A 25,728-nucleotide genomic window follows, 5' to 3' on the forward strand; every position below is an offset into this window, starting at 1 on the left:
CCGCCGCCCCCGCGGGGTCTCCCGCTCCCTGCCGGCGCCGCCGCCGAGGTATTGTCTGCCCCGTGGTGGCCGGGTCGCCTCGCCTGGTGGTTTTTATTTGCCCGAGCAGCGTGGGGGTGGGGGCTGGACGCCATAAATAACACGGACTCTGGGAGCTGCACCGTGGGTGGCGGCGGGGGCGGGGGGGGGGTGGTGGCAGGTGGAACATGGAGCCAGCACTTCAGTCAGTCCGCAGTGGGATGGGGTGGGATGGGGGGCGGGGTCCCGCGGGCCTCCACGTCGGGGGCCGCCCCCCCTCAAAGCTCCACGCGCGCATCGCGGTAGGCCCGGTCCAGGGCCCACTCGGGCTGCGAGTCGCCGCCCCCTTCGCGGGCCAGGCGCGCCATCTCTTGCTGGAACAGGGCTTGCCGCGCCCGGCTGGGGTCCACGTTGATCCAGTTGTTGGCGATCCATTTGGTGCCTCGCGTTACCAGGCAGCCCCCGTGCAACGAGTAGTCGTCCACGTCACCCACCCAACCTAAAAGAGGGTGGTGGGAACGAGGGACGAGGTTGAGAAGGGACCCCCCCCCCGCCCCCCCCCCCCCCCGCCGCCTGGGCCGGGCGTGTGTGAGCTTAGCCCTTCTGACAGACTGAGGGGCAAAATGGAGGGCCATTGGTGCCCTAGTCATGCCCTGGGGATATCCAAGCCCAGGGCTTCCTTCAGGGCCCAGTGTTCAGCTAATTAATTGATGGTTAGCACCACTGGCCTTGTGAAACCGGCCTTGGTTGGTGAGAGAGAGGTGTGGCCCACAAAGCAGGAAGATGAAGGCATCAGAAAGGCAGGGGGATCAAGCTAACCCCCAAGTTTGCACAGGTGCTGGGAGTAGCTTACTGACATTACTAAAAGGATGTTGTTTGGGAGGCACCAAGGTCAAGAATCTGGACTGGCATCCAAAAACAGCCCTCCAAGATGGCAGATGGGATGGGGGTTAGGAGGCCTGTTGGCCTGGCCATAGGCCCTCACCTTGCCCATCAGGCAGGTAGTTGTACCAGAAGACTGCTGTTCCCTGCCGGGGCTTGACGCGCAGATTCCCCTTGTCACAGTGCCTCCGGGTGTCCCGAAGATCAACGTCGTCCTGAATTAGGCTCTGTGGGAAAGTGGATGGAGTGTTCAAGGGCTCCCTTCTCATCCTGTGGCCAAGGCAGCCAAAGGTGGCCAGAGGGGGCCCACTTGGGTCCTCATCCCTGGTGTGGAAGAGGTGCACACATTACACTCGCCCAAGGCCCTGCCAGCCCACAAGAGGAAGAGTTGGCCCTTACCATTTCATCGTAGGTTCTGTTGTCTGCTACTGGGAAGACAGTCTCGCCCCCACCGGTGACGTTGTTCAAATAAAACAGCACAGTCATGTAGCTGTAAGGCAGGGGGTCTGCTGAGCAGGTCCCCAATTGTAGATACTCCCAGGGGCTTACTTGTGGACAGGATAAAATGGCCAGGTTTCCAGGGACCAGAGGGATCTGTTAAGGTGATCCACTAAATAGGGTAGATCACTAGCCAGTGTTCCCCTAAACCCTCCTTCTTCCCACTAATCCGGTCTCTTCCTGTGTGTGCTAAGGTGGATTTTGTTTGACGATCATAAGGGCACTTGGCTAAATTACTGACCAAAAGACCTGGCTGGGAGAGGTGGACTTGAACAAGCAGCAAGATTATGCAAAAGATCTCCTTAGGAACAGAAGGGACTGAGCCAAAGCAGTGACATGCAGAGGCTTAAGTTGGTGCCTTGGCTTAGCTTTACATGGGGTGGAGGCTGAGAACTGTGACAATGGAGTCAAGATCAAACCTTGAGGGTAGGGATTACAAAGAGCTGGAGGCCTAGCTTTGCCCCTTGCTCTGAAGGCAAATTTCAGTGAGTCTAAGTCCCTCGGTGGTAGTCATTGAAAGAGAGGTATGGTGGTCCAGTGAGCTCGAGACCCCGTGCCAATGGGCACGCCCCACCCCGTTCAGGCTTTGGGAATGGAAGCCAGCCCTCAGGTGGGAGGTACTTGCCGACAGGAGGTCTCGAAGGGTACAGACTCATTGGCTACCAGCTTGGTGTGGGAGCAGATGGTCTCTGGGTACACAGGCCCGCTATCCACGTGGGCATGGTAGTGGCCTCCCTCACCGTAGCGCACAACCTGCAGTGGCTCACTGAGCTCCACGATCTCCGGGGATAAGCGAGTAAGGCGCAGCACCCTGGCGAGCAGTAGACGGTCAGTCTCCCAGGGAAGAGGGGCTTAGTCATGAGTGCCAAACCCAGAGGCAAGCACTGGCTGGGATAAACTGAAATCTCCACTAAACTGGATGAGGAGAGGTGAGGCCTTCTCCCCCAGGTGATTTTTATGTATGCCCAGAGCCTGGGGGCTGTCCTTAAGCTTTTGTGCTCAAGGCTGGTTGGTGCTCTACCACTTGAGCCACAGCTCCACTTCGGGCTTTGTGGTGGTGCATTGGAGCCTAAGAGTCTCATGGACTTTCCTGCCTGGGCTGGCTTCGAACCACGATCCCATCTCAGCCTCCTGAGTGCCTGGGATTCCAGGTGTGAGCCACTGGCACCTGGCTTCAATTTTGGGAAGGACTTCCGGGGAAGGCCCTGCCCCAGGTACTCACCTGTGGCGGATGGAGCGCATGACGTGGTGGGCACCCTCACCCTGGTAAAGCCACGTGTGGTGGCTGTTGCGTACCAGCTCACTGGACTCGGCCTTGTGGCTCCTCATGTACTTGTGGAAGTCTCGGAGGTCCACGCTGGAAAACTCCTCCAGACTCAGCACTCCTGCACAGGGCATGTGTCCTCAGGGCCCGCCAGGCCCCACGAGGGAAACCATAGTGGCAGGCAGTACCTCCCTACCTACCCCAAAGGCAGCAGCAGCCCCCGGCCTCAGGCACTGGGGGGGCCATGTGCACTTGTCCCCACCTGGACTCTTGGGTCAGATGAACCTGGTTTCTGTCACATCGGGCCCTAAGGGAAGACCCAGAGAAGTTTGTTTTCTGTTTCAGCCTTGATTTGGTACCCAGAAGGAAGAAACCCAACCCCTATGAGCTCCAGTGAGATGGAGCTCCAAAAGGAGGTGGAGCTATCTGGCCAGGGCCAAGGGCTATAAGAGTGTGGTGGCCACGCCCCCAAGCTGTAAAAGACTGGGGGGGGGGGGTGGAAGAGAGGGAAAAGTGGGTGCTGGGTCTGCTTCAAGGGCCTTCCACACTGTAGAGTGAAATCAGGGCCAAATCCCAGGGTGTCCCCTCATGAGGTAAAATCCCAACCTGAGTGGAACCTATTTAGCCAGTTCTTCTGGCTGGGTTACCAGCCCACCCTTAGCAAATAAATCCTAGCTTTTCACCCCCTACCTCATGTCCCATGAAGAAAGTATTCGTGCTCCTGCCCCAATACCAAAGCAGGGGATCCACTTTCTGGGGGGTTCTAGGAGAGAAGCTGGGAACCCTGCTCCATGTTATTCAGGCTAAGTCACCATCTACCCAGATTCCTCCAAGGAGGGTGGTAGGCATTAGAAAGTTGACACTGGCTCTATTTCAGTTGCAGTATGACAGCCCCCTAACCATAGGGCACAGGCAAATTCTTCAATCTAGGTTCGCTAACCTCAGTTGGGACGAGGGGAAGGGGTCTCCAGGAATTGCCCCTTAAGATTGGCACCAAGCAGACTGGGTAGGGTCTGGCTGCCTGCCTACTTCCCAGGGGTGCAGGGCCAAGCTCACCCCTCACCTGGCCACTATGGAAATGGGGCACAGAGAATGCCTACTGTGGGGGATGGGCTCAAGCTTCTCAGAGCGAAGCAGGAGGCCTGGCTCCCAGGGTCAGAAGCAACACGGGGCATGAGCTTACCGTCGCCATCAGGATCGGCCTTGATCGCAGAGTACATCTCTTGAATGCTCTCTGGAGTCATCCACCATCCATTTCCCAGACGAGTCTGGGCCAGAACCTAAAGCACAAGAGGGTCCCTCAGTGGGGTGACCCCCGGGGTAGAGTGCTTGCTCAGTTGTTGCCAGTGATGGGATGTAGATGAGGACACAGGACAGAGCCCAATGCCCCTTAGGCTGATGTGAGGGTCAAGAGAAGCCTCTGTGAAGGCCAGGAAGGGGGGTGGACAAGAGGCCTGAGGGCCATCCACAGTCCCAGCCCGTGCCCTGGCCCTGAGTTCAAACCCCAGGACTGGCACCAACCAAACAAAATAAAACAGGATGGCCCTGGGCCTGCACCTGTGCACACACATCTAGAATGGCATCTGACTGTAGGACATGGCCACTGGAAAGGTGAATTGAGGTATTCCCTCCCCATGCCTACTGAGGTCCCACGATCCCAACCTCTCGGAGCTGCAGGCGACCATCGCGGTTCTGGTCCAGTAGCCGGAAGAGGTCCAGCTGGCTGACCTGCAGAGTGCTCATGGCTTCCTCGTACTCTTCCGTGGGCAGGATCTGGCTGCGCTGCAAGCCCTTCATCTGTGCCAGGTGAATGATAAGGCGACATTCCTCGTCACTCAGGAAGCCAGGGATTTCTGCCAGAACAGGGAGTGGGTGAGCCCAACAGCACTGTCCAGAGTGTACTTGGTAGCCGCCATGTCTGGAGGGGTTTTATAGAACACATGTGCACTGCTCTGAACTCTTTGTCTTGTTTGAATTATCCTGCAGGTGTTGGCCAGTGTGAAGTAAACATGACAATATACAGTATTCAGAAAGTTCTCGGAACAAGTTGGAGCTAAGTTCAGTCCCCTTGGAGCAGGACTGAAGGCCAAAGAATGGGTTTGCCTCTTCTTACTGTGCATTTATGTTTAACAGTGGAGGGATGGGAGTTGATCCTTTGAGCATAAAAAAGACGCTCAGGGATAGTGCCCAGGACCTGAGCTCAAGCCCCAGGACAGACAGTAAATAATAAATGTAAAACTGAAGGTAGGAGGGGTGTGACTCAAGTTGTAGAACTACAGCCATGTGGGACAAAGCCAAGTGAGAGCCAGAGACAGGCTGTGAGTTCAAGCTCCACTACTGGCAAGACCAAAGCACAAGACATCCAAGTGCTGTAGGACAGTCCAAGGGCCTTGACCTCCATTTTCCTGCATAAATGGGTGCTGATCATCTCACTGTGGCGATTTTCTAACGCAAGTTCAAGAGGTGCTTAAAGCTGCTCTTGCTAGCCAGGCGCCAGTGGCTCATACCTGTAATCCTAGCTACTCAGGAGGCTGAGATCTAAGGATCACAGTTCAAAGCCAGCTGGGGAAGGAAAGTCTGTGAGACTCTTATCTCCAATGAACTATAAGAAAACTGGAAGTGGCGCTGTGGTTCAAAAAGATCAAGCACATGGGCTGGGAATATGGCCTAGTGGCAAGAGTGCTTGCCTCCTACACATGAAGCCCTGGGTTCGATTCCCCAGCACCACATATATGGAAAACAGCCAGAAGGGGCGCTGTGGCTCAGGTGGTAGAGTGCTAGCCTTGAGCGGGAAGAAGCCAGGGACAGTGCTCAGGCCCTGAGTCCAAGGCCCAGGACTGGCCAAAAAAAAAAAAAAAAAAGATCCAGCACTAGTTTTGAGCAGAACAGCTCAAGGACAGCGCCCAGGCCTAGAAGCCAAGCCCCACAATGGACAGAAGAAAAAAAAAAAAGAATACTGATCACAGCAGATCAGTCTTGGGGTGGGGTCAGGGGGAAACCTCAGACTTTGCCCAGGGGCCTCTCAACTCCCCATGAGGATCCACAAACACAGGAGAGTTCAGTAATTTGCTCAGGGCCACCAATGCTGTTGTACCCAGAATTCATGTTCATGACCAGATCCAGTGTCTGGGGCTAGGTGACAAGGTCTGAGATGTTTTGACACTAAAGTTGAGACAAAAGGGCCTGTACCTCGAGCCCTGAAACTTACCAAACCCAGAAAGGGCGTGAGGGCTCTGGGAGATAGCATTAGCAAATGTCACCTTTTGGTGTTAGCACATAAAACTTAAAAAGCAAGCTAGAAAAGGAAAAGCAAACACAGACCCAGGTTTCTTCAGTTTATTAGGTATCAGATGCCATCGCTTCAATGCCTGCTGCACCCCCAACCCCACCGTGTGATAATCAAAAACCCAGTCAGCAAATCCAAGTGCCAGTGGCTCATGCCCGTCATCCTGGCTACTCAAGAAGCTGAGATCTGAGGATCATGACCAGAAGCCAGCTCAGGCAGGAAAGTCCATGAGACTCTGATCTCCAATTATGCACCCAAAAGGCTGAAAGGGAAGCTGTGATTTAAGTGACAGGGTGCTAGCCTTGAGCAAAAAAGTTCAGGGACAGTGCTCAGGCCCTGAGTTCAAGCCCCAGGACTGGGAAAAAAAACAACAACAAAACACAGTTTAAGTAGCCGACAGCGGGGTACCAGGAAGCTTCGTATACACCTGTAGTGATGGATGGTCACGGGAGAAGCTACGTGGGAGCCCCAAAGTCTTGTGCTCATCCCCAGGCCGTGCCACGACATGGGCTGTCCAGCTTGCTGGGCCGGGACACAGCAGCAGAGGACACCAACAAAGCCTGTTCTCCCTCTGCTCCCTCTTGGCTCCTGGGTGCCTTGGCCAGAGCTAGAGGTGGAGGAGGGATGGGAGTGCTCCCCACCCAGCCAGAATCTGCGCTGGCAGCTCAGTTGTTGCTGGTCCTCTGAGCACCTACCAGTGCTGGGTGTTGACAGGGACAGGAAGGAAAATGAGTGTGTGTGTGTGTGTGTGTGTACAAGTTGAATGCTCACACGCATGCGCACGCCAGTCCTGAAGCTTGAATTCAAGGCCTCAGCCCCATCCCTTAGCTTTTCTACTCTACCAATTGAGCCACAGTCCTCTTCTTGCTTTTTGGTGGCTAATTAGCAACAAGTGTCTTGCCAGGAGCTGGTGGGCTCATGCCTGTCATCCTAGCTACTCAGGAGGCTGAGATATGAGGATCACGGTTCAAAGCCAGCCAGTCCGTGAGACTCTTATCCTGGAATGAACCACCTGGAAGTGGTGCTGTGGCTCAAAGTGATGAGCAATAGCCTCGAGCAAAAGAGCTCAGGGACAGTAGCCAGGCCCTAAGTTCAAGCCCCATGAACAACAATAACAATGAAAAAAAAAGGACAGAAGGAAGGGCTTTCCTGCCTCTGCTGGCTTCAAGCCTCAGTCCTCAGATCTCAGCTTCCTGAGAAGTTGGGGTTATAGGCATGAACAGAGGTGCCAGGGGCAGGGGATCCACCCAGGGTGAGCATGTGGGTATGGGCGCTTAGTGTGTCATCAGCTCAGGCTGGGGACCAGGATCATCTACCAGCCAGGTGTGGAAGCTCTAGCTGCTCAGGCGATGATGACAAGAGACAGAACTAAGGCTCATTTAGTGGCCTTTTCTCGCAGAGCTGAGTCACAAGGCTCACGGCCCTCCCTTAGCCTAATCTACCCTGTGAAGAACATCCTCTCAGTTCCTCCGCAGAGCAAGCCCTTCCCAGAGCATCTGGGTGACTGTCGGCAGCAGTAATGAGCTCTTTCAGAACTCAAGGACCAGGGCTGGGAAGGTTGCTGAGTGGGTAGAATGCTCGCCTAGCATGCATGGAGCCCTGGGTTTGATTCCTCAGTACCACATACACAGAAAAAGCCAGAAGTGGTGCTGTGGCTCAAGGGATAGAGTGCTAGCCTTGAGCAAAAGAAGCTCAGGGACAGTGCCCAGGCCCTGAGTTCAAGCCCCAGGACTGGCAAAAAACAAACAACTCGGGGACCAGGCTCTTGTACTCTTGTGCCAGCCCTGGACAGACACTGCAGTGTAGGAGGGAGAGAGGGAGGGAGGGAGGGCTGTGCTTGATCCCTTTGAAATGGGGGTGAAGGCAGCACAGCTGGAGGGGGAGGTGCACTGGAAAGCTAGAAAGAAGCAGGGGTGATTGGGGGGGGAGAAGGGAGAGATAAGGCAGGAGGAGGGACTTAGGTAGGAGATGTGGCCCAAGCAGGGCTGTTGCTAGGTGACCAAAGTGTCGTTGCCTAGCAACCCCGGAGCATTCCAAGCCACAAGGCAGTGCTAAGAGCACAGAAAAGATTCACACACATACAACACACATTCACACACACTTCCTCCTCCCTGCAAGGTCAACCACCCCCTGCAAGCAGAACCTATGCAGGCCAGCTGCATGGCCTTGATACAACTACTGCCTGGCCAGCCAGGTGAATGTCAGCCTGCCCCTTATGGGTCTTCACCACACGGGTCCCCAGCAGCATCCCCCCACTCCTTTCAAGCCATTCCCAGAGGGGATCAGGCAAAGAGGTGACTCCCTTCAGGAGATAAGCTTGGCTCAACAAGGGGGGGAGGGGGGAAGATCTACATCATCATCGACTCCTTTCACATGCATGAGTTGTAGGAAGCAAGCCTGGTGAGCACCAAGTGTGGAACACATACATCCCTGGTGGTTTTTTACTTTTTATTTTGGGTTCGTGTGTTTGGTACTGTGAACTGAACGCAGGGCCACTCTGCAGATCCCGTGTAGGTACCTCTATTCCTGGCCCTGGCTCAGTGCTAAGGCAAATGTAAGAAGAGAAACCTAGATCCTAGGTTTGATAAGTTAAGAAAAAAAACAGTAAGATATCACAAGAAATGTACACACTGCCCTACTATGTAACTGTACCCTTTTTGCACAACACCTTGTCAAAAAAATTGTGTTCAATTAATAAATAAATTAAATTAAAAAATTAAAAAAAAAAAGGGCTGGGGATATGGCCTAGTGGCAAGAGTGCTTGCCTCCTACACATGAAGCTCTTGGTTCGATTCCCCAGAACCACATATATGGAAAACGGCCAGAGGGGGCGCTGTGGCTCAGGTGGCAGAGTGCTAGACTTGAGCGGGAAGAAGCCAGGGACAATGCTCAGGCCCTGAGTCCAAGGCCCAGGAATGACCAAAAATAAATAAAAATAAACCAAAACAACAACAACAACAACAAAAGAAAAAAACAGTAAAAGAAAAAAAAAGAAAAAAAAAGGTCCAGCTGGGTACCAATACATCACACCTAGCTACTCAGGAAGCTCGGCTCTTAAGGCTCAGAGTTTGAAGCCAGCCTGGGTAGGAAAGTTGATGAGACTCTTATCTCCAGAGAACCAGCAAAACACTAGAAGTGGAACTGTGGCTCAAGTGGTAGAGCACCAGCCTTGAGCAAAAAGAGCCAAACAAGAGCACAGGGCCCACAGCTCAAAGCTAGTGTTCTACCACTTTGAGCCACAGCGCTTTTTCTGGTGCTTCATTGGAGATAAGAGTCTCACAGATTTTCCTGCCCTCCCCCCCCCCACCACTGGCTTTGAACTGGGATCCTCAGATCACAGTCTCCTGAGTAGCTAGGATGACAGGGGTGAGCCACCAGCACCTAGCTCTCACTTTTCCTTTTTTTTATTAATTCATTTATTAATTAATTTATTTATTTTTGGTTCTGGAGAGGGAACTAGAAGCCTGGGACTTTTGGGCCACAACCTCTGCAGTGGCCACATGATTTGCCGTCTGGGATACACATAGAATCCCGGATCCTTTGAGATTTGGAGACCATAAGCCAAAACGGCCCAAGGTTCAAAATGGGACAGGAAAGGTCTTGCACTTCAGAGCTCTTCCTAAGGGGGCAGGCAGGTTAGACAGACTATCTGGCAGCTATGTGTGCTGGCAGGAAAGACTATTGCTCTATGTCCTTCACAGGTCAGTAATGACAGCTTAGTGATTGTCCTCCGACTGCCCACGTGCTCCAACACCCTAAGCTGAGACTCAGGACAGACAAACAGCTTCAAACCATGCTCACCAGCGGCAGGATATGGCTTATTCAGCTCTAGACAGACCCATGAGTACCTGCTTGACCTTTCCTGAGTCTGTGGCTCTGACAGCCAGCTACCCATGAAATGGCAGGGGTGTGGGTATGTGTGTATGTGTGTGTGTAAGGGTCCATGTGTGTCCATGTACAAACTCTGGATCTACACTGAGCCTCCGTTGTTTGTTGCGGCCGTAGTGATCTCATACAGCCGTGTGTTTGTTTTTCTTAAGCTGAAAAAGAATACCTTTGGGCTAGGCACAGTGACTCAAGCCTGTAATCCCCGCCACTATGGAGCTGGAGAGCAGGAGGATTAATGCCAGTCCAGGCAATCAATCAATCAATCAATCGACACCCTGCCCCGTCTTCACCCTTAAGCTGGGCATAATGGTGTACATTTATCACCCCAGCTATGTGGGAAGCCTAAGTAGATCGATAAAGGTACTGGTTAAAAACCAGTACTGGGTGCTGGGAGTATGGCCTAGTGGCAAGAGTGCTTGCCTTCTACACATGAAGCTCTCAGTTCGATTCCCCAGCACCACATATATGGAAAACGGCCAGAGGGGGCGCTAGAGGACCTGCCTAGCAAGCACAAGGCCCATAGTTCAAATCCTAGAAATCAGGCTGGGAATGTGGCCTAGTGGTAAAGTGCTGGCCTCATATACATGAAGCCCTGGGCTCAATTCCTCAGCACCACATATATAGAAAAAAAGCTGGAAGTGGCGCTGTGGCTCAGGTGGTAGAGTGCTAGCCTTGAGCAAAAAGAAGCCAGGGACAGTGCTCAGGCCCTGAGTCCACGCCCCAGGACTGGCAAACAAAACAAAACAAAACAATCCTAGAAATCTATCACACACACACACAAGAATATCTCTCAAAATCCTATGATAAGCAGTTGCGATTTTAAATAACTTGTTTTGGGTTCTAGTAGCAATGACTCATTTACCATAAGTAGTTAAGAAAAATGGGTGGAAACTAGTGATGGCTCACTGGAGCTGCGTTTGGAGCGAGTACCAGGTTAGAGCTGTGATGCTGGTTACGGAAAGGCAGACAGACAGCACCCAACCAATCCAGCCAACAATGATCAGGAGACATAACATTGGACATATAACCAGAACAAATGAAAGCAACTTGAAAATGCAGCTGACCTTTGGAGACAGAGACACAGATAACACAAATAGGCCCATAAAAAAAGCCCAGTGTGCCTGCCCCGGGTCACATCTGGAACTTTCTTCCCCCACCTTGAGATGTAGCATCTTGGGCCTTATAGGTTTGGAGCCAAAAGCAACAGGGCAGAGCAACAGGGAGAACCTATAGAAGGGCCTTTTCTTCTACTTGGCCTCCTCCCTTCCTCTTTTTTCTTTTTGGTCCATCCCGGGGTTTGAATTCATGGCCTAGGCACTATCCCTGAGCTTCTTTTGCTCAAGGTTAGCACTCTACCACTTTTAGCCATGGAGCCACTTCCCAGTCTCTGATGGTTCATTGGAGATAACAGTCTCACAGACTTCGCAGCCTGGGCCGGCTATGAACTGCAAACCTCAGATCTCAGCTTATTGAGCAGCTGGGATTACAAGCCTGAGCCACTGATGCCTGGCTTTGACTATTTTCTTCAGGAAGGTCCACCCTGGTTACTTATTAAGAGTTTCATACCCGAAAATTCTGCCTTGTCTCCAATTACGTCTCACTTCCTAACATGACTATACCACAGAGAATTATTTGTTTATCATGTTGCCTCTTTCTTCATCAGTGGCAGAGCTGTTGTGAACAAAGCTGTGTCCCAACTCCCTAAAACACTGCCTTGCAAAGCCTTTACAGTTAATCAGCAGTGAGAATGATAATAAGAAGCACCACCATCTTTTTTTTTTTTTTTTTGCTAGTTCTGGGGCTTGAACTCAGGGCCTGAGCACAGTCCGTGAGCTGCTTTTGCTCAAGGCTAACACTCTACCACTTGAGCCACAGCACCACCCCTGGCTTTTTCTGTGTATGTGGTACTGTAGAATCGAACCCAGGGCTTCATGCATGCTGGGCAAGCGCTCTACCACTAAGTGACTTTTCCAGCTCAGCACCATCTTTTACAAGCCGTCTCATTGCTAAGAGGACTAACATAACCTACTCCCCCTCTCCACCCCCCTTCTCCCTGCAAACAGCATGCATGCGACTTTCTTACAGGTCTATCCATAATCCCCTGTCAGGGCTCTGTGCCCCAGGAGTTTCAGCCTCAGCCTGGGGGACTTTGGTCTCCTTCTGGTCAGCATGCTAGGTAGCTTTCCTGTGCAGACTCGCAGACATAGATTGCCTGGGTTGTAATCCCAGTTTCACCACTGAGCTAGCCGCTGCAGCCCTCGTTGCCTTGCTTTACCCATTGGCCTGAGAGAAAATGGAAGTCACATCCACATTACAGGAGTGTTTTCAGAATTAAGGGAAATAGCATGGTGCTGGGTGGCTCGTGCCTGTAATCCTAGCTACCCGAGAGGCTAAGATCTGAAGATCCCCAGTTTGAAGCCAGCCCAGGCAGAAAAGTCCATGCAACTCCTATCTGCAATGAACCACCAAATGCTGGAAATGCAACTATGGCTCAAGGGGTTGAGTGCCAGCCAGCCTTGAGCAAAAAAAAAAGCTCAGGGACAGTGTCCAGGCACCCACTCACATAAACGAAATAATCACACGAAGCCTATTATGTAATACAATCTCAGAAAACATGCACTATGGTATGGCTCTAAATGAGGTCACCCTGAAACAATTCTGCAGGCAATAGATAACAGAAAAAAAATCTTGGGAACTGTGGAGTGCTGGGAGCAAAAGGTGAATCTGATTGGTGCCTTAGTGGGGCGGGCTTGAGGGCACCTCCGACTTCTCATGAGATCACGAAGCACACTTTGGAAAGATGATTTCCCCCAGAGGCTCTGAGATCAGCTGGCGCCTGGTTATCTGTCTCCAGCCCTCTCCTCATTCTAGGCACCAAGATTACTGGGGGGCATAGAATGTTTCAAGACAATTAAAAAAAAAAAGTTTAACAGGGTACTGGTGGCTCATGCCTATAATCCTATCTACTCAGGAGGCTGAGAGCTGAGGATCAGGGTTCGAGCCCCAGCAGAAAAGTCTCTTATCTCCTATGAACTACCCCCTACCCCCCCCCCCCGCAAAAAAAAACCCTGGAAATAGAGCTGTGGCTCCAAGTGGTAGAGGCACTAGTCTTGAGCAGAAAAGCTCAAAGACAGTGTCCAGACCTTGAGTTCAAGCCCGAGGACAGGTGCAATAAATAAATATATAGATAGATAAAGTTGAGTCTCAGGGCCACACTGCCAAGCTCTGTGATGGAAGAATGTGCTGCCTGGGTGTACCGGGGGGAGGGGAGTCTCTGAAGAGAGGAGTATGAAAAGGTCACCCCTTCACCCTACTAAGGCACAAGGGAGACCTACTTCACGTGGATAATCCTCCGGACGGATACAAGAAAGAGCTCCCTACCCCTGAAGTAGCCATTTTCAAAAGAAAAAGCGTGTGGTCCCAAAGGCACCACCCTGCACTGCCCCCCCCACCCCAAGCACCCCCCAGCCCCCCACCCCACCCCCACCCCCACCCTCAGGCCTGGCTCACAGACTTACCAAACAGCAGGGGCTTCAGACTGAGGGTTCGGATGAAGTGATCCTTATCTGTGACCAGCTGCACTTTGCGTTCGTACCCCACCTAAAAGGAAAGGCACACGGGGGCGGGTGGGTGGCTAGGGTGTCAGGTCACACTTGGGTGGGTGTTGGGGGTGGGGGGGTGCAACATCTGGCTGGCTACAGATGTGCACCCGGGGCTGACCCCGAGTGGTGCAGAAGGTGGCGGGGGGGGGGGGGGAGCATGGCTGAGTGACCTTCTCCCCCCCCTCCGCCCCCACACGCCGTCCCTCCCTCCCCGATTTGGCCGTGGAGAGCGACGGGGTGCTGGGGGACGGAGCGGGGCGTCCTCACCTTGATGCCCTCCAGCCGGGGGAGGGGGCCGGGGGCGGGCGCGGGCGGAGGGTCCGGGCGGGCGCGCGGCTGGGGCCCGCGGTCGGTGGCCTCGTCGCCGTTGCTGTAGTGCACGAACAGCAGGAGCGCCAGCACGTTGCCCAGGTACAGGTGCACGAACACCATGAGCACCAGGAAGTAGGCGCGGGAGCAGATGCCCCGGGGTTTGCACAGGGGCCGCACCGGCGCGTCCGCGTCGCAGTCGCCGAACCCGGGGGCGAACCCGGAGACTCCCCCGGCCCCGGCTCGGCGGCCCTCCGGCGAGGCCCAGGCTTCACCCGCGCTCAAGGCCTCGGGCCGCCGGCCTGGGGTCGTCGTGGTGGCCGTCGTCGTCGTCGTCGTCGTCGTTGCCGTCGTCGCCGCCGCCGCCGCCGCCATGGCACCCGGGTCGCGGGCTGCGCGCGCACCCGCGCGCCCAGGGGGAGGGGCCGCCGCCGCCGCCGTCCACGCCGCCGCCGCCGCCGGGGGGCTCGCGCTGCGCAGCCGCGGGGGACGCAGGCCGCCCCGCCCGCCCGCGCGCACCGCCGTCGCTAGGAGACGGTTGCTAGGAGACGGGAGGAAGGGAGGGAGGCAGGAGCGCCCAAAGGATGCTGAGCCTCCCGGATGGAACCTGCGGTTTCTCTGGACTCCGGGGAGGGTGAGGAAAGAGGAAGGAGGGAGGAGGGAGAAGGGAGAAGGGAGAAGGGAGGAGGGAGGAGGGAGGAGGGAGGAGGGAGGAGGGAGGAGGGAGGAGGGAGGAGGGAGGAGGGAGGGAGGAGGTAAGCAGTATTGCGGGAAATCCAAACGCGGGTGAGGATGAGGCAGATCCAGGGCCATTTTTTGGGGGGTGGGTGGGGAGGTAGGGGTTTCTTACAAGTCCCCTCCACCATCAGATTGACCACCTTCACGGGAGGGAGAGTGTAAAGAGGAATCCTGATGTGCAGGGTTGCCTAGGAGGGTAGGATGGGGCCTGAGGTAATTAAACGCAGATTATCACAAACACACACACACACACCCCAAAATGGAATGAGAAGACATAGCAGTGTTCAGATGCCAAAACATTCTTATGCTCTGCTTTCTCAGGGCTGGGTTATTCTCAGGAAATGGACACACCTTAGGGCAAAAGTTAAATACACACACACACACACACACACACACACACACACACACACGGCAAACAAGAGCAACAACATTAAGCCTGCATTTTCCAGTCTTGCCTCCACAAAAGAAGAAGTGCTTTGGAGCACCAGTGGCTCACACCTGTGTTCCTAACGACCTAGAAGGCTGAGAGCTGGAGACTGTAGTTCGAAGCAGCAAAGTCTATGAGACTTCAGTTAACCACCAAGAAGCCAGAAGAAAAGTTATGGTTGAAGTGGTAGAGCACCAGCCTTGAGTGAAAAAGTCGAGAGACAGTGCCCAGGCCCAGAGTTCAAACCTTAGTAACCATACATGCTCACCGAGTGATTGTTTAAGTAAGTTCTGGACTCTTGGGACATTCTTCTACCTTACTATTTATGACCTGTGTCCAGTTGATTATGTCTGATGGTAACTCACTACTAGGTAACAGAATGGTATCGGCTGTTGGACTTTCACAGAAGCCAGACTTTATTTTCAATTATTTATTCATTTATATGAGTGGTCCTGGAGGGTTTGAACTCTGGGACTCAACTTTGCTAGGTGGGTGCTCTACTACTTTAGCATACACACACACACTGGTGGCTCACACTTGTAATCCTAGCTACTCAGGATGCTGAGATTTGAGGATTGCAGTTCGAAGCCAGCTTGGGCAAGAAAGGCAAACTTTTTTTTTTTGGTGCCAGTTCTGGAGCTTGAAATCAGGGCCTGGGCACCATCCCTGGCCTTCTTTTGCTCAAGCTAGCACTCTACGCTTGAGCCACAGTGCCACTTCTGGCCTTTTCAGTTTATGTGGTACTGAGGAATCGAGCCCAGGGCTTTATGCACCCTAGGCAAGCACTCTACCACTAGGCCACATTTCCAGCCCCGGTTAACTTTATATGCCCAAAATGTAGCCTGGCATAAAACACAGCATTCCAATGCTTGTTGCCTGAACCCCTAAGGCATATGTGGGAAATTCAGATGTTGTTAGAATATTCTGTCTTGCCATGACCTGTCTGATGACTCATCTGGTGAGATGGCTCTATTCCTGGGTGGTTCTGTTGCTGGCCTTGCTGTCCAGTAAAAACATTCACTAGTAACCTGGTGCTGGTAGCCCATGCCTATAAATCCTAACTCCTCAGGAGGCTGAGATCTGAGGATCATGGTTCAAAGCCAGCCCGAGCAGCAAAGTCCCTGAGACTCTTCTCTCCAATAAACCACCAGAAAACCAGAAGTGGAGCTGTGGCTCAAGTAAGCACTAGCCTTAAGCAAAAAAAACTCACACACAACCCTGGGCCCTAAATTCAAGCCCCATGATGGGGGAGGGGGGAATGTACTATTGATCAATTCCATGTCCCTTAAAAGTTCCTGAAGGGTAAACCCTATCCTTGTTTACAAGCACAAGGCATAGCATACCTAAGGAATTAAGCAGTGTGAATGCAAAATCTCCCCCTGGCCTCAGTTGCCTTATGCATAGCATACACCTTTTTATTCCCCTTTTTGTCATTTTGAGGTTTGAACTCAGGGCCTGGATGCTGTCCCTGGGCCTCTTTGTGCTCAAGGCTCTACTACTTGAGCCACTTGTGATCTTTGAGTGGTTAACTGAAGATCAAAGTCTCACAGGGATTTTTCTGCCCAAGCTGGCTTTGAACCAACATCTTGATCTCAGCCTCTTGAGTAGCTAGGATGTCAGGTGTGAGCCCCCAGTGCCCAGCCGGGACCCACACGTCTTACGAAGGCAGTGAAGGATTCAGCCAGTACCCAAGGAGAGCCGACACTTCCTTCATGGCCCCCTCAAAGACAAGGGTGACAAGAGGGCTGTCATTGGATCACTGGTCAGATAGATCATTGGGGGGGGGGGGGGGCTCAGTGGGGTAACACTATTTGCAGAAAGACTATACGTGTAATTTTTATAATCAGAAATTTATTTCGAATAAACCACTCAACTTGGAGCAGATGACATTGCCTCAATTCACTTTTCTTGGAAGAAAAACAAGAGATTGGATAAATTCATAAAACACTTGTGTTTTTCTTCTACCCTTGGCAGGGCAAAAAAAAAAAAAAAGTTCATCTTCCCATCTTCCTGATAATGTGAACAAAGGACGACGACTGGGAGGGAGTGGGGGGACGAGAAGGGAGGCGCTCCGCAGGCCAAGTGCTCCAGGCTGCAGCTCGGGGCGCCGATTCCTGCAACTCCGATGGTAAACGTCACAGCTTGATGGAAGAAGGAAGGAACATGGCAGTTGGGCAGTCCAGAAAATGCCCAGAGGTGACTTCCCAATGCAGAGCCGTAACTAGGGTCCTGTGAGCTTGGTGGTGCCACAGAAAGGATTTCATGGGAGAGGCAAAAGGCTCCAGAGAGTCCAGGTGTTGACAGGGTATTCCTATTTTCCCCTTGGATTCTGGGGCAGGCACCCGCTCTGCCCGTAGCCCCTCTTCTGGGTCTGTTTGCTACCCTTCTAACTTGTTCTCCCAATCTACCCCACAGTCACAGAAAGACAAAACCTGAGGAGACAGTGGAGGTGCAGCTGGCCATAGACCCCCCCCTCCCCCTCTACGAATCACAGCTGTCTTTTCTTCAAGAATGACTCCGTTGTACGGCTCACATGGTACCTGGCGAAGAGTTGACTTGGAGGTGCAAATGTGACGAATATCAAAAGAATCGCAACGATCATATTCACAGATTTCCCTGTAGGCTCTCTTCCAAGGGGAAGGAGAGCCTGTCAAGTATGGACTGCTCTGCCAGTCTCAGAGGGGAGGCACTCAACAAAGCCACGGAAACCCAAGAGATCACAGATCTAACATTTCCAAGGCCCACAGGACCGGGTTCAAAGCCAGGAAGGCCCAGCAGGCAAGCTGTTTTGTTCTTCTTTACTTGACCTGTATACAAGCTGGTCCTTTCCTCCGGCTAGCTCCTTTGAGGAAGAGGACCTGGAAATCACAAAACAAGGACTCTCCTGATCTTAAGACTCCCAGACCCTAAAGGCTGGAACCAGGTAAGGGAGGACACACCGCCACCCCAGCTCCTAGAAACATGAAAACAACTTGGGCTACTAGCCCTTGAGCCAAGAAGGCCAATGCTGCACTCTGACCCTTATATGAGGGAGAAGAAAGTTACCCTGGTCAGATTTCTACCCCTTTGAATACTGGCACAAAAGGAGAAGGGAAGGGGGGATCCCCAGGTCAAGCCCATTTCCTTTGGGCTAACCACTCACTGCCAGAGTGGATCTTGTCATCATTCCAAGACAAAACGAAGCACCTTGCTGGACCCATGGTCCCCTACCGTGAGGAGAACCACAAAGCTCATTTTGCTTCGGTCACGGCTTAGGGCCGCAGTCAGACTCACTTGCTAAGAATGGAGAGGAGCCCACAGAAGAAAATCCTGTTCTGTATCTTGTCCTCGCTGCCCGGGGTTAAGGCGGGCAGCACAATGGGACTCCAGGCTTCACGCCTCTTTACAGTTCCTCACTAGGCCAACCCATGGGTTTCCATACAACTTCCAGCATGGGACCCCATGGGTGAAAGGTTGTGGCCAAATGCTGGCCAGACATTCTGAGGCAAGCTGGGTGGGCAGTATATATTACGTTCTAAGGAAAATAGCTAGAGGGTAAAACACTCCAATGCCAATTTCATTTATTTTTCAAAAGGGCTCTGTTATCCTATGCTTTGCCTTTGTGTGTGTGTGTGTGTGTGTGTGTGTGTGTAATTGTACAACCTTTAAAAATTACATAAGTTGTAATGATCTAATACTAGGAATAGCCATTCAGAAAACATTCCCTCCCTCCCAAAAATCATCCAGGGGGAATCTGAAAAGTCCTGGAAAAAAAAAAAAAAAGAGGCAAAGTCAACATGACCTCAACCCTCATAAAAACTAAAAGCAAAAAGATGAGAAAACAAAATTGACTCAAAAAGAGGTGTGGACGCCAGTGTCTCTCAGGAGTGGGGGGCCCTGGCTGTTCTGTCTTCCTGGGGTGGTGGAGAGGCAGAGCCTGCGGCATGCAGTATGGCGGCCGGGAGACCTCACACCGACATCTTCCTCACCCCGGCAGGTTGTGCCCAACTTAGGTGTCATGGAAATCCTTCAGCAGGGTTCTCCTCCGCTGCTCTGCTATGTGCATCTGGTTTTCGAGGTCCTGCACAAAGGACACGGAATGAGGTTTGCATATGACCCCAGGGGCAGGGGCAGGAAGGCCCCGCCCACCATGTTTGGGGCTCCCTGGGAGTCAGCGTGGTTGCCCTTCCCACCCTTCCGGAAGCATCCAGCTTCTCCGGTCCGCACCCCCAACGCTCTGGTCGCCAGCTGCTACCCCGGGGATCTGCAAGAGGCCGGGAGGTACTTACTCCTCGGTCGTAGCTGTCGGCACGCTCCACTTTCCATGACAGGTTTTCGATCTCAGCCTCCAGCTGAGCCTGCTGGTATTCGAACTGTATGGGTAGAGCAGGAGTGTCAAAAGGAGAGGGGGGCGGTAGCCGGGCAGGGCCTGCAGACGGAGGGGCACAGGCGGCACCTCAGGCTCCCGGGAGCTAGCCACAGTCCTCACGTTGTCTCAGCACACACTACGCAGTCCAAACAGAAGTCTACCAAAGGGGGCCAGGTCCCGGTTCAGGTCATATGTATCCCATCTTGTCCCTTACCCTCCCCCCCACAAAGGGAAAAAGAACTTTAAAGCCAAGGATGAAAAATGTTCCTCCCAACGAGAGAGAAACTGAGGTTGCAAAAGCCAAGTTCAAACAGTTTTTCTTTTTAAGCCCTTCTGCAAATCAAGAGCCTTTGAAGTCAAACCATTTGACAGTAATTATACAGCGAAAGGAGAAAAGGTTTTATGCACAAAGGTGTTCAAGGTTTTGGGGTTTTATTTTTGCATTTTTCCCCTAACATCTGAAAAATAAATATGAACTACTTTATAGCTGCAGGAAATAATCTACGAAGAGGAAGAATTAAATAGTGGCTTAAAAAGTCTGTTATTTGGGGCTGGGGATATGGCCTAGTGGCAAGAGTGCTTGCCTCGTATACACGAAGCCCTGGGTTCAATTCCCCAGCACCACATATACAGAAAGCGGCCAGAAATGGTGCTGGGGCTCAAGTGGCAGAGTGCTAGCCTTGAGCAAAAAGAAGCCAGGGACAGTGCTCAGGCCCTGAGTCCAAGGCCCAGGACTGGCAAAAAAAAAAAAAAAAAAAGTCTGATCTTTAAGCCAGGTGGCTTGCTGGCAAGGGTACCTCTGAAGCTACAGGACAGAATGGAGAGATTGCTTTCACTCACCAGCTTCTTCCTTGGGCCAGATTCCATGTAGTATGCATAGGGGTAGGTGTATTGCAGGGTGTAACGACACTGCAAACAGGAGAGAAGAAAAGGAACTTGTGGCTGTGATTCTAACTGACCTGCATTTCAACTGGCTCTTCATCTGTAGTTCTTAACCTCCCTGTGCAAAATTGACCTGGGTCTATAAATACAGTCCTTAAAGAAATGAGAATAGGGCTGGGAATGTGGCTTAGTGGTAGAGCGCTTGCCTAGCATGCATGAAGCCCTGGGTTCGATTCCTCAGCACCACATACACAGAAAAAGCCGGAAGTGGCGCTGAGGCGCAAGTGGTAGAGTGCTTGCCTTGAACAAAAGCTCAGGGACAGTACGCAGGCCGAGTTCAAGCCCAAGGCCTGGCAAAAAGAGAGAGAGATAGAGAGAGAGAGAGAGAGAGAGAGAGAGAGAGAGAGAGAGAGAAATGAGAGCGAACTAGAGAAAGGATAAACAAGAGGAGGACATGGGAAAAACTGATGCTCTACCACTGAACCATAGCATCACTTCTGGTTTTCTGGTGCAAATAGTCTCATGGCCTTTCCTGCCTGAGCTGGCTTCAAACCATGATCCTCAGACCTTAGCTAGGATGACCGGCATGAGCCACTGGCTCCCCATTCTTTTTTAAAACTGTCTTACTACCAGCAGCTACCACATGACTTTTCCATCCAGATGCACACACAAGTCCACATATCTATTGGTCCAAAGACAAGCAATCCAGAAAAGAAACAAAGGAGAAAAAGGCTCTAGTTTTCCCTATAGTCAGACAATGGGATAGTCTTCTTAGAAATTCCCATGGGAGCCATGCACTGGTGGCTCACACCTGTCATCCTCGCTGCTCAGGAGGGCTGAGATCTGACCATCGTGGTTCAAAGCCAGCCCAGGCGGGAAAGTCTGTGAGATTCTCATCTCCACTGAACCATTACAAAACCAGAAGGAGAGCTGTGGCTCTACTACTTTGCCTTGAGCAAAAGAGCTCAGGGACAGTGCCCAGGCTCTGAGTTCAAGCCCTATAAGAGACGAAAGAAAGAAAGAAAGAAAGAAAGAAAGAAAGAAAGAAAGAAAGAAAGAAAGAAAGAAAGAAAGAAAGAAAGAAAGAAGAGAGAGAGAGAGAGAGAGAGAGAGAGAGAAAGAAAGAAAGAAAGAAAGAAAGAAAGAAAGAAAAGAAAGAAAGAAAGAAAGAGAAAGAGAGAGAAAGAGAGAGAGAGAAAGAGAGAAAGAAGGAAAGAGAGAAGAGACGAGACGGGGAATATGGCCTAGTGGTAAAGTGTTCACCTCGTATACATGAAGCCCTGGGTTCGATTGCTCAGCACCACATATATAGAAAAAGCTGGAAGTGGCGCTGTGGCTCAAGTGGTAGAGTGCTAGCCTTGAGCAAAAAAAAAAAAGAAAGAAATCCCCTGGGTTGGGTCCTCTAGTCAGCCCACACAGGGAAATGTGGATCCATAAACAGAATCATGGAGGGCTGTATTGGATGCCAAATCCAACATAGAGGCAGAGCCTCTCACCCTAGAGGTCTGCATGGGGCCAGGCTTGGGACTAGGGATTCAAAAGTGAGGTGGGGTAATACCTTGGCCAAGAGCTTGGCAGCATTTTGTAGGTACTGCCAGTCGATCCAAGTTCCCAGATTGTTCATGACCCTTTCCTGAATCTTCTCATGAATCCGCTGGTATGTCTGGGCCTCTAGTTGCAAGCTTTTATTGTGGTTTTCCCACTGCAAGGCAATGACAGAAGGAAACATACAGAGGTCGACACCAGAGTTCAGGACAGACATCTTGGTGAGCAAGATATGATAGAGACTCCCCTAATAACGGGAAAGTCTATTGGCTCTGTAAGCCAGCATCCAATCACAAAGCAGCAGGTTCTTCCCCATCTGCTGTGGCTGCCCTGTAGAACCTGAAAGCCACATGCATACAGGAAGCACCCAGGGGCATTGTGGGAACTCTGCTCACTGACGATCATGGGCTGGCTTTGGCTACCAGGTAATTCTGGTCGGCCTACCTCAGCTGGCCAACTGGAAGACATAGGAGCAGGCACAGGAGAGGGCACCTACCCTCTCAAAGTAGAACAAGTACTTCTTGAGGGCTTCCCTGGCTTGGGCTTGCTGGCTCTGGTTGACAATGTCAGGATTCTCCTTGTACCGACTGCACTCATAGTACTCGCTGCCATGTGTCTTCCAGTCCCCTAGACACATCCAGCAGAAGTCTGCAGAGGAGAGAGGATGAGTCACTGAGCCCACCAAGACAATCCCAGCCTGCGGCTGATGGCTCCCACCTGTCACCTGAGCTACGCAGGAGGCTGAGATCTGAGGATCTAAGGTGGAAGCCAGCTGGGACAGAAAAGTCCATGAGATGCCTATCTCCAATCAACCACCCCAAAAAAGCCAGAAGTCGAGCTGGGGCTCAAGTTGGCGGAGTGCTAGACTTGAGCAAAAGAAGCTCAGGGACAGCACTCTGGCCCTGGGTTCAAGGCCTAGTACTGGCCCCAAAAGAAGACAATCCCATGCTCCCGAGGCTGAGCACTGGGCTGAACAGACTCCACCTCCAGAGCCTCGCAGGGGAACCATTTTGCAGAGGAACTCTGCAACTCTCAATTCCAGCACACCTCATGATCCCTACAGCCTGTTCGCGATTGGAGGCCAGTGACCCACGAGCACCCAGACACAGAGAGACTGTATGAAGGCACTAGTATGCTGGGTCAATGCCATTATGGAAAACAGAAACGTGTTCAATGGCTGGGACATGTAGCTCTGTGGCAAAGTGCTTGCCTGGCAAGTCCAATGCCTTAGGTTCGATCCCTAGCATTAAAAAGGGAAGAAAAAAAAAAAAAAGAGGGGCGGGAGAGGTTTGTTCAAATGAAGCTCATTTGATTATCTAAATTGCTTTCCTGTCTACTTCCCACCCTTGCAACACTTTCGATTATTAGGAAGACACAGGAAGCCAGGAATAGACTTTTTATTTTTTTGTAAAGAGGAAGGGTAAATTCTCTCTCAATATACATACATACACATACACACACATATGCACGCATATATATATCTCTGTATACATTATATATGGTGCTAGAATTAGGGCTTGAATTCTGTACCTTATGCTCTCACTTGGCATTTTTTCCCCAGTCACAGCTGCAACTCTAGCACTTGAACCATAGCTCTAGTTCCGGCTTTTTGCTGGTTAACTAGAGATAATAAGAGACTCTGAGGCTTGTTTGCCTGGGCTAGCTTTGAACCTTGATCCTCAGATTTCAGCCTATGAGTAGCTAGGATTATAAAGAGGCATGAGTTACCAGTGTTATCATTTGTCTTTTAACTGTATGTGTGCCTAGAGCACTATTCTATGTGTATGATCTATTTTCCTCTCTCTCACACACATTAAGTGACTATGGGGTCTCAATGAGGAAATATATCACAACCCTCAGACTATCTCATTTCTGCCCTTATAGATTCACTGTTTTAGGATGGTCTAGGACTTTGCCACAGGCATTTTGATGACAAAGGGCTCCTGAAATTCAATAGCATTAGCCATCAGCCTGGAGTTCAAGCCCCAGTCCTAGCACATAAACAAAATAAAAGCCAGGCATCAGAGGCTCACACCTGTAATCCTAGCTAAGTAGGAAGCTGAGACCTGAGGATCAAAGGCAGCCTGGGCAGGAACGTCCAAGAGTCTCTTATCCCCAATTAACTACCAAAAAGCCAGATGGCCCTGTGGCTCAAAGTGGTAGAGCACTAGTCTTGAGCATAAAAGCTCAGGGACAGTGCCTAGGCTCTGAGTTCAAGCCCCAGGACCAGCGTGCACGCGCGCACGCACGCGCACACACACACACACACACACACACACACACACACACACACACACACACACACACACACACACACACAAAGAAATGTACTCAGGCTGGGAATATGGCCTAGTGGGTAGAGTTATTGACTCGTATACAGGAAGCCCTGGGTTCGATTCCCCAGCACCACATATATAGAAAACGGCCAGAAGTGGCACTGCGGCTCAAGTGGTAGAGAGCTAGCCTTGAGCAAAAAGAAGCCAGGGATAGTGCTCAGGCCCTGAGTTCAAGCCCCAGGACTGGCAAAAACATAAGAAAATTAAAAAAAACAAAAAGATAAAATAAAAAATAAAGGTATCCTGAAGGGAGCATAGAAAATCCCCTTGGGACTCACCTGCGGAGAAGACCATAAAGCAACCAAGGCTCCCCCCTTTTGTTTTGGCATTGCACTAGAAAAGAATTCACTAAAACAAGCAATCAGATCTAGCCAGCTGGCCGGGGACTTACCATGTTTACACTTGGAGCATTGCTGTCAGAGGGAAACAGAAGAGAACACGTTAGGAGCGGGCCGACCCACGGCTCCATGTCACACATGCAAAGGGCACGGGCTCCTTGCTCACCATGTGATTGCATCCTCCATTCTTCTCGATGCAGATGTTACACTTGGGACACTGAGGAGACAGAAGGGCGCCGTTAGGCTTGCACACCCTCAGGCCGCGGCGCTAAGACACATTACACAAAAGCTCCTGGCACCTGTGCTCAGTAGCTCATCGTGTGAGCACTTCGGGGGAGGAACAACCCCCTTAAATGTGGCAGGTCGCTGAGGCTGGAAGAGCAATTCAAGGAAATGAGGTCAGCACGTTTGGCTTTGAACTAATTCAAGCACCAGCTGAGCCCCGCTAAGTCTTCCACCGTATGTCCCTGCCATGAAGCCATTGAGATTAAACTCCAGCTGAATCAGCAGAAAAGCCTGCCTGTGGGGAAAGACAGCTGAAAGAACCCAGGTCTGGGACTCGGACTGTAGCTTAGTGGGAGAGTGCTTGCCTAGCATGCATGAAGCCCTGGGTTTGATTCCTCGGTAAGACATAAACAGAAAAAGGCACAAGTGGCGGAGTGCTAGCCTTGAGCAAAAGCAGCTCAGGGATAGTGCCCAGGCCCTGAGTTCAAACCTCAGTACTGTCCAAAAAAAAAAAGAACCCAGAGCTACCAGCATGGATTAAATCTTGGTCAGCTTGCTTAGACTCTGGACTCTAGAAGGGGATATAGAAATCACCCCAAAGGCTCCTTTCTCTCATTTTCAAAAAGCCAGCCACTCAGACAGCGATGCAGAATGACGTCATGGTCACAGCTGTGCTGGAGAGGGCACTGACTTGAGTGACTGGCACTAATTAGGAACAATGGCAATCTTCAGAATGAGAATTGGGGGCTGGGAATATGGCCTAGTAGTAGAGCGCTTGCCTCACATACATGAAGCCCCTGGGTTCGATTTCTCAGCACCATATATTAAAAAAAAAAAAAAAAGCCAGAAGTGGCGCTGCGGCTCAAGTGGCAGAGTGTTAGCCTTGAGCAAAAAGAAACCAGGGACAGTGCCCAGGCCCTGAGTTCAAGCCCCAGGACTGGCAAAAAAAAAAAAAAAAAAAAGAGAATTAGGTGGGTCTAGGCTTGCATTACAGCACTGCTAGTCATCAGATATGGTTGTTAACCATTCTTTTCTCAGAGCTAAGGCCAGCAGACAATCAATAATAACTAGACACTGCTGGGTGCTGGTGGCTCAGGCCTGTAATCCTAGCTAATTAGGAGGCTGAGATCTGAGGATCTTGG

At 51.6% G+C, this 25,728-nt stretch overlaps 2 protein-coding genes across 4 annotated transcripts in view; both read right to left on the bottom strand.

Moving 5' to 3' along the window:
- Positions 1 to 78: 78 nt before the first annotated feature.
- On the bottom strand, positions 79 to 14,089 carry P4htm (prolyl 4-hydroxylase, transmembrane; the record flags this gene model as incomplete). Its single annotated transcript, XM_048334479.1, has 9 exons — positions 79 to 517; positions 1,004 to 1,127; positions 1,300 to 1,390; positions 2,024 to 2,209; positions 2,621 to 2,783; positions 3,846 to 3,942; positions 4,325 to 4,515; positions 13,355 to 13,436; positions 13,706 to 14,089. Coding segments are annotated over 9 exons (1,539 nt in total), but the record flags the coding sequence as incomplete, so codon positions are not given.
- Positions 14,090 to 16,743: 2,654 nt separating this feature from the next.
- Positions 16,744 to 25,728, bottom strand: part of Arih2 (ariadne RBR E3 ubiquitin protein ligase 2) — a 45,960-nt gene continuing 36,975 nt past the window's right edge. For 2 of the 3 annotated variants that reach the window (XM_048334839.1, XM_048334840.1), the window contains exons 9-15: positions 24,528 to 24,578; positions 24,415 to 24,436; positions 22,184 to 22,335; positions 21,701 to 21,844; positions 20,101 to 20,169; positions 19,181 to 19,264; positions 17,719 to 18,972 (exon numbers count right to left, since the gene is read on the bottom strand). In XM_048334839.1, the coding sequence (XP_048190796.1) occupies positions 18,901 to 18,972; positions 19,181 to 19,264; positions 20,101 to 20,169; positions 21,701 to 21,844; positions 22,184 to 22,335; positions 24,415 to 24,436; positions 24,528 to 24,578 (594 nt within the window). In that variant the 3' untranslated portion in view covers positions 17,719 to 18,900. Of the gene's footprint in view, positions 17,345 to 17,718; positions 18,973 to 19,180; positions 19,265 to 20,100; positions 20,170 to 21,700; positions 21,845 to 22,183; positions 22,336 to 24,414; positions 24,437 to 24,527; positions 24,579 to 25,728 lie in introns of those variants that run through there. The other variant, XM_048334838.1, reaches the window with a different exon arrangement.

Source organism: Perognathus longimembris, chromosome 26 (genome assembly GCF_023159225.1).
Source record: "Perognathus longimembris pacificus isolate PPM17 chromosome 26, ASM2315922v1, whole genome shotgun sequence".
NCBI classification, from domain to species: Eukaryota; Metazoa; Chordata; class Mammalia; order Rodentia; family Heteromyidae; genus Perognathus; species Perognathus longimembris.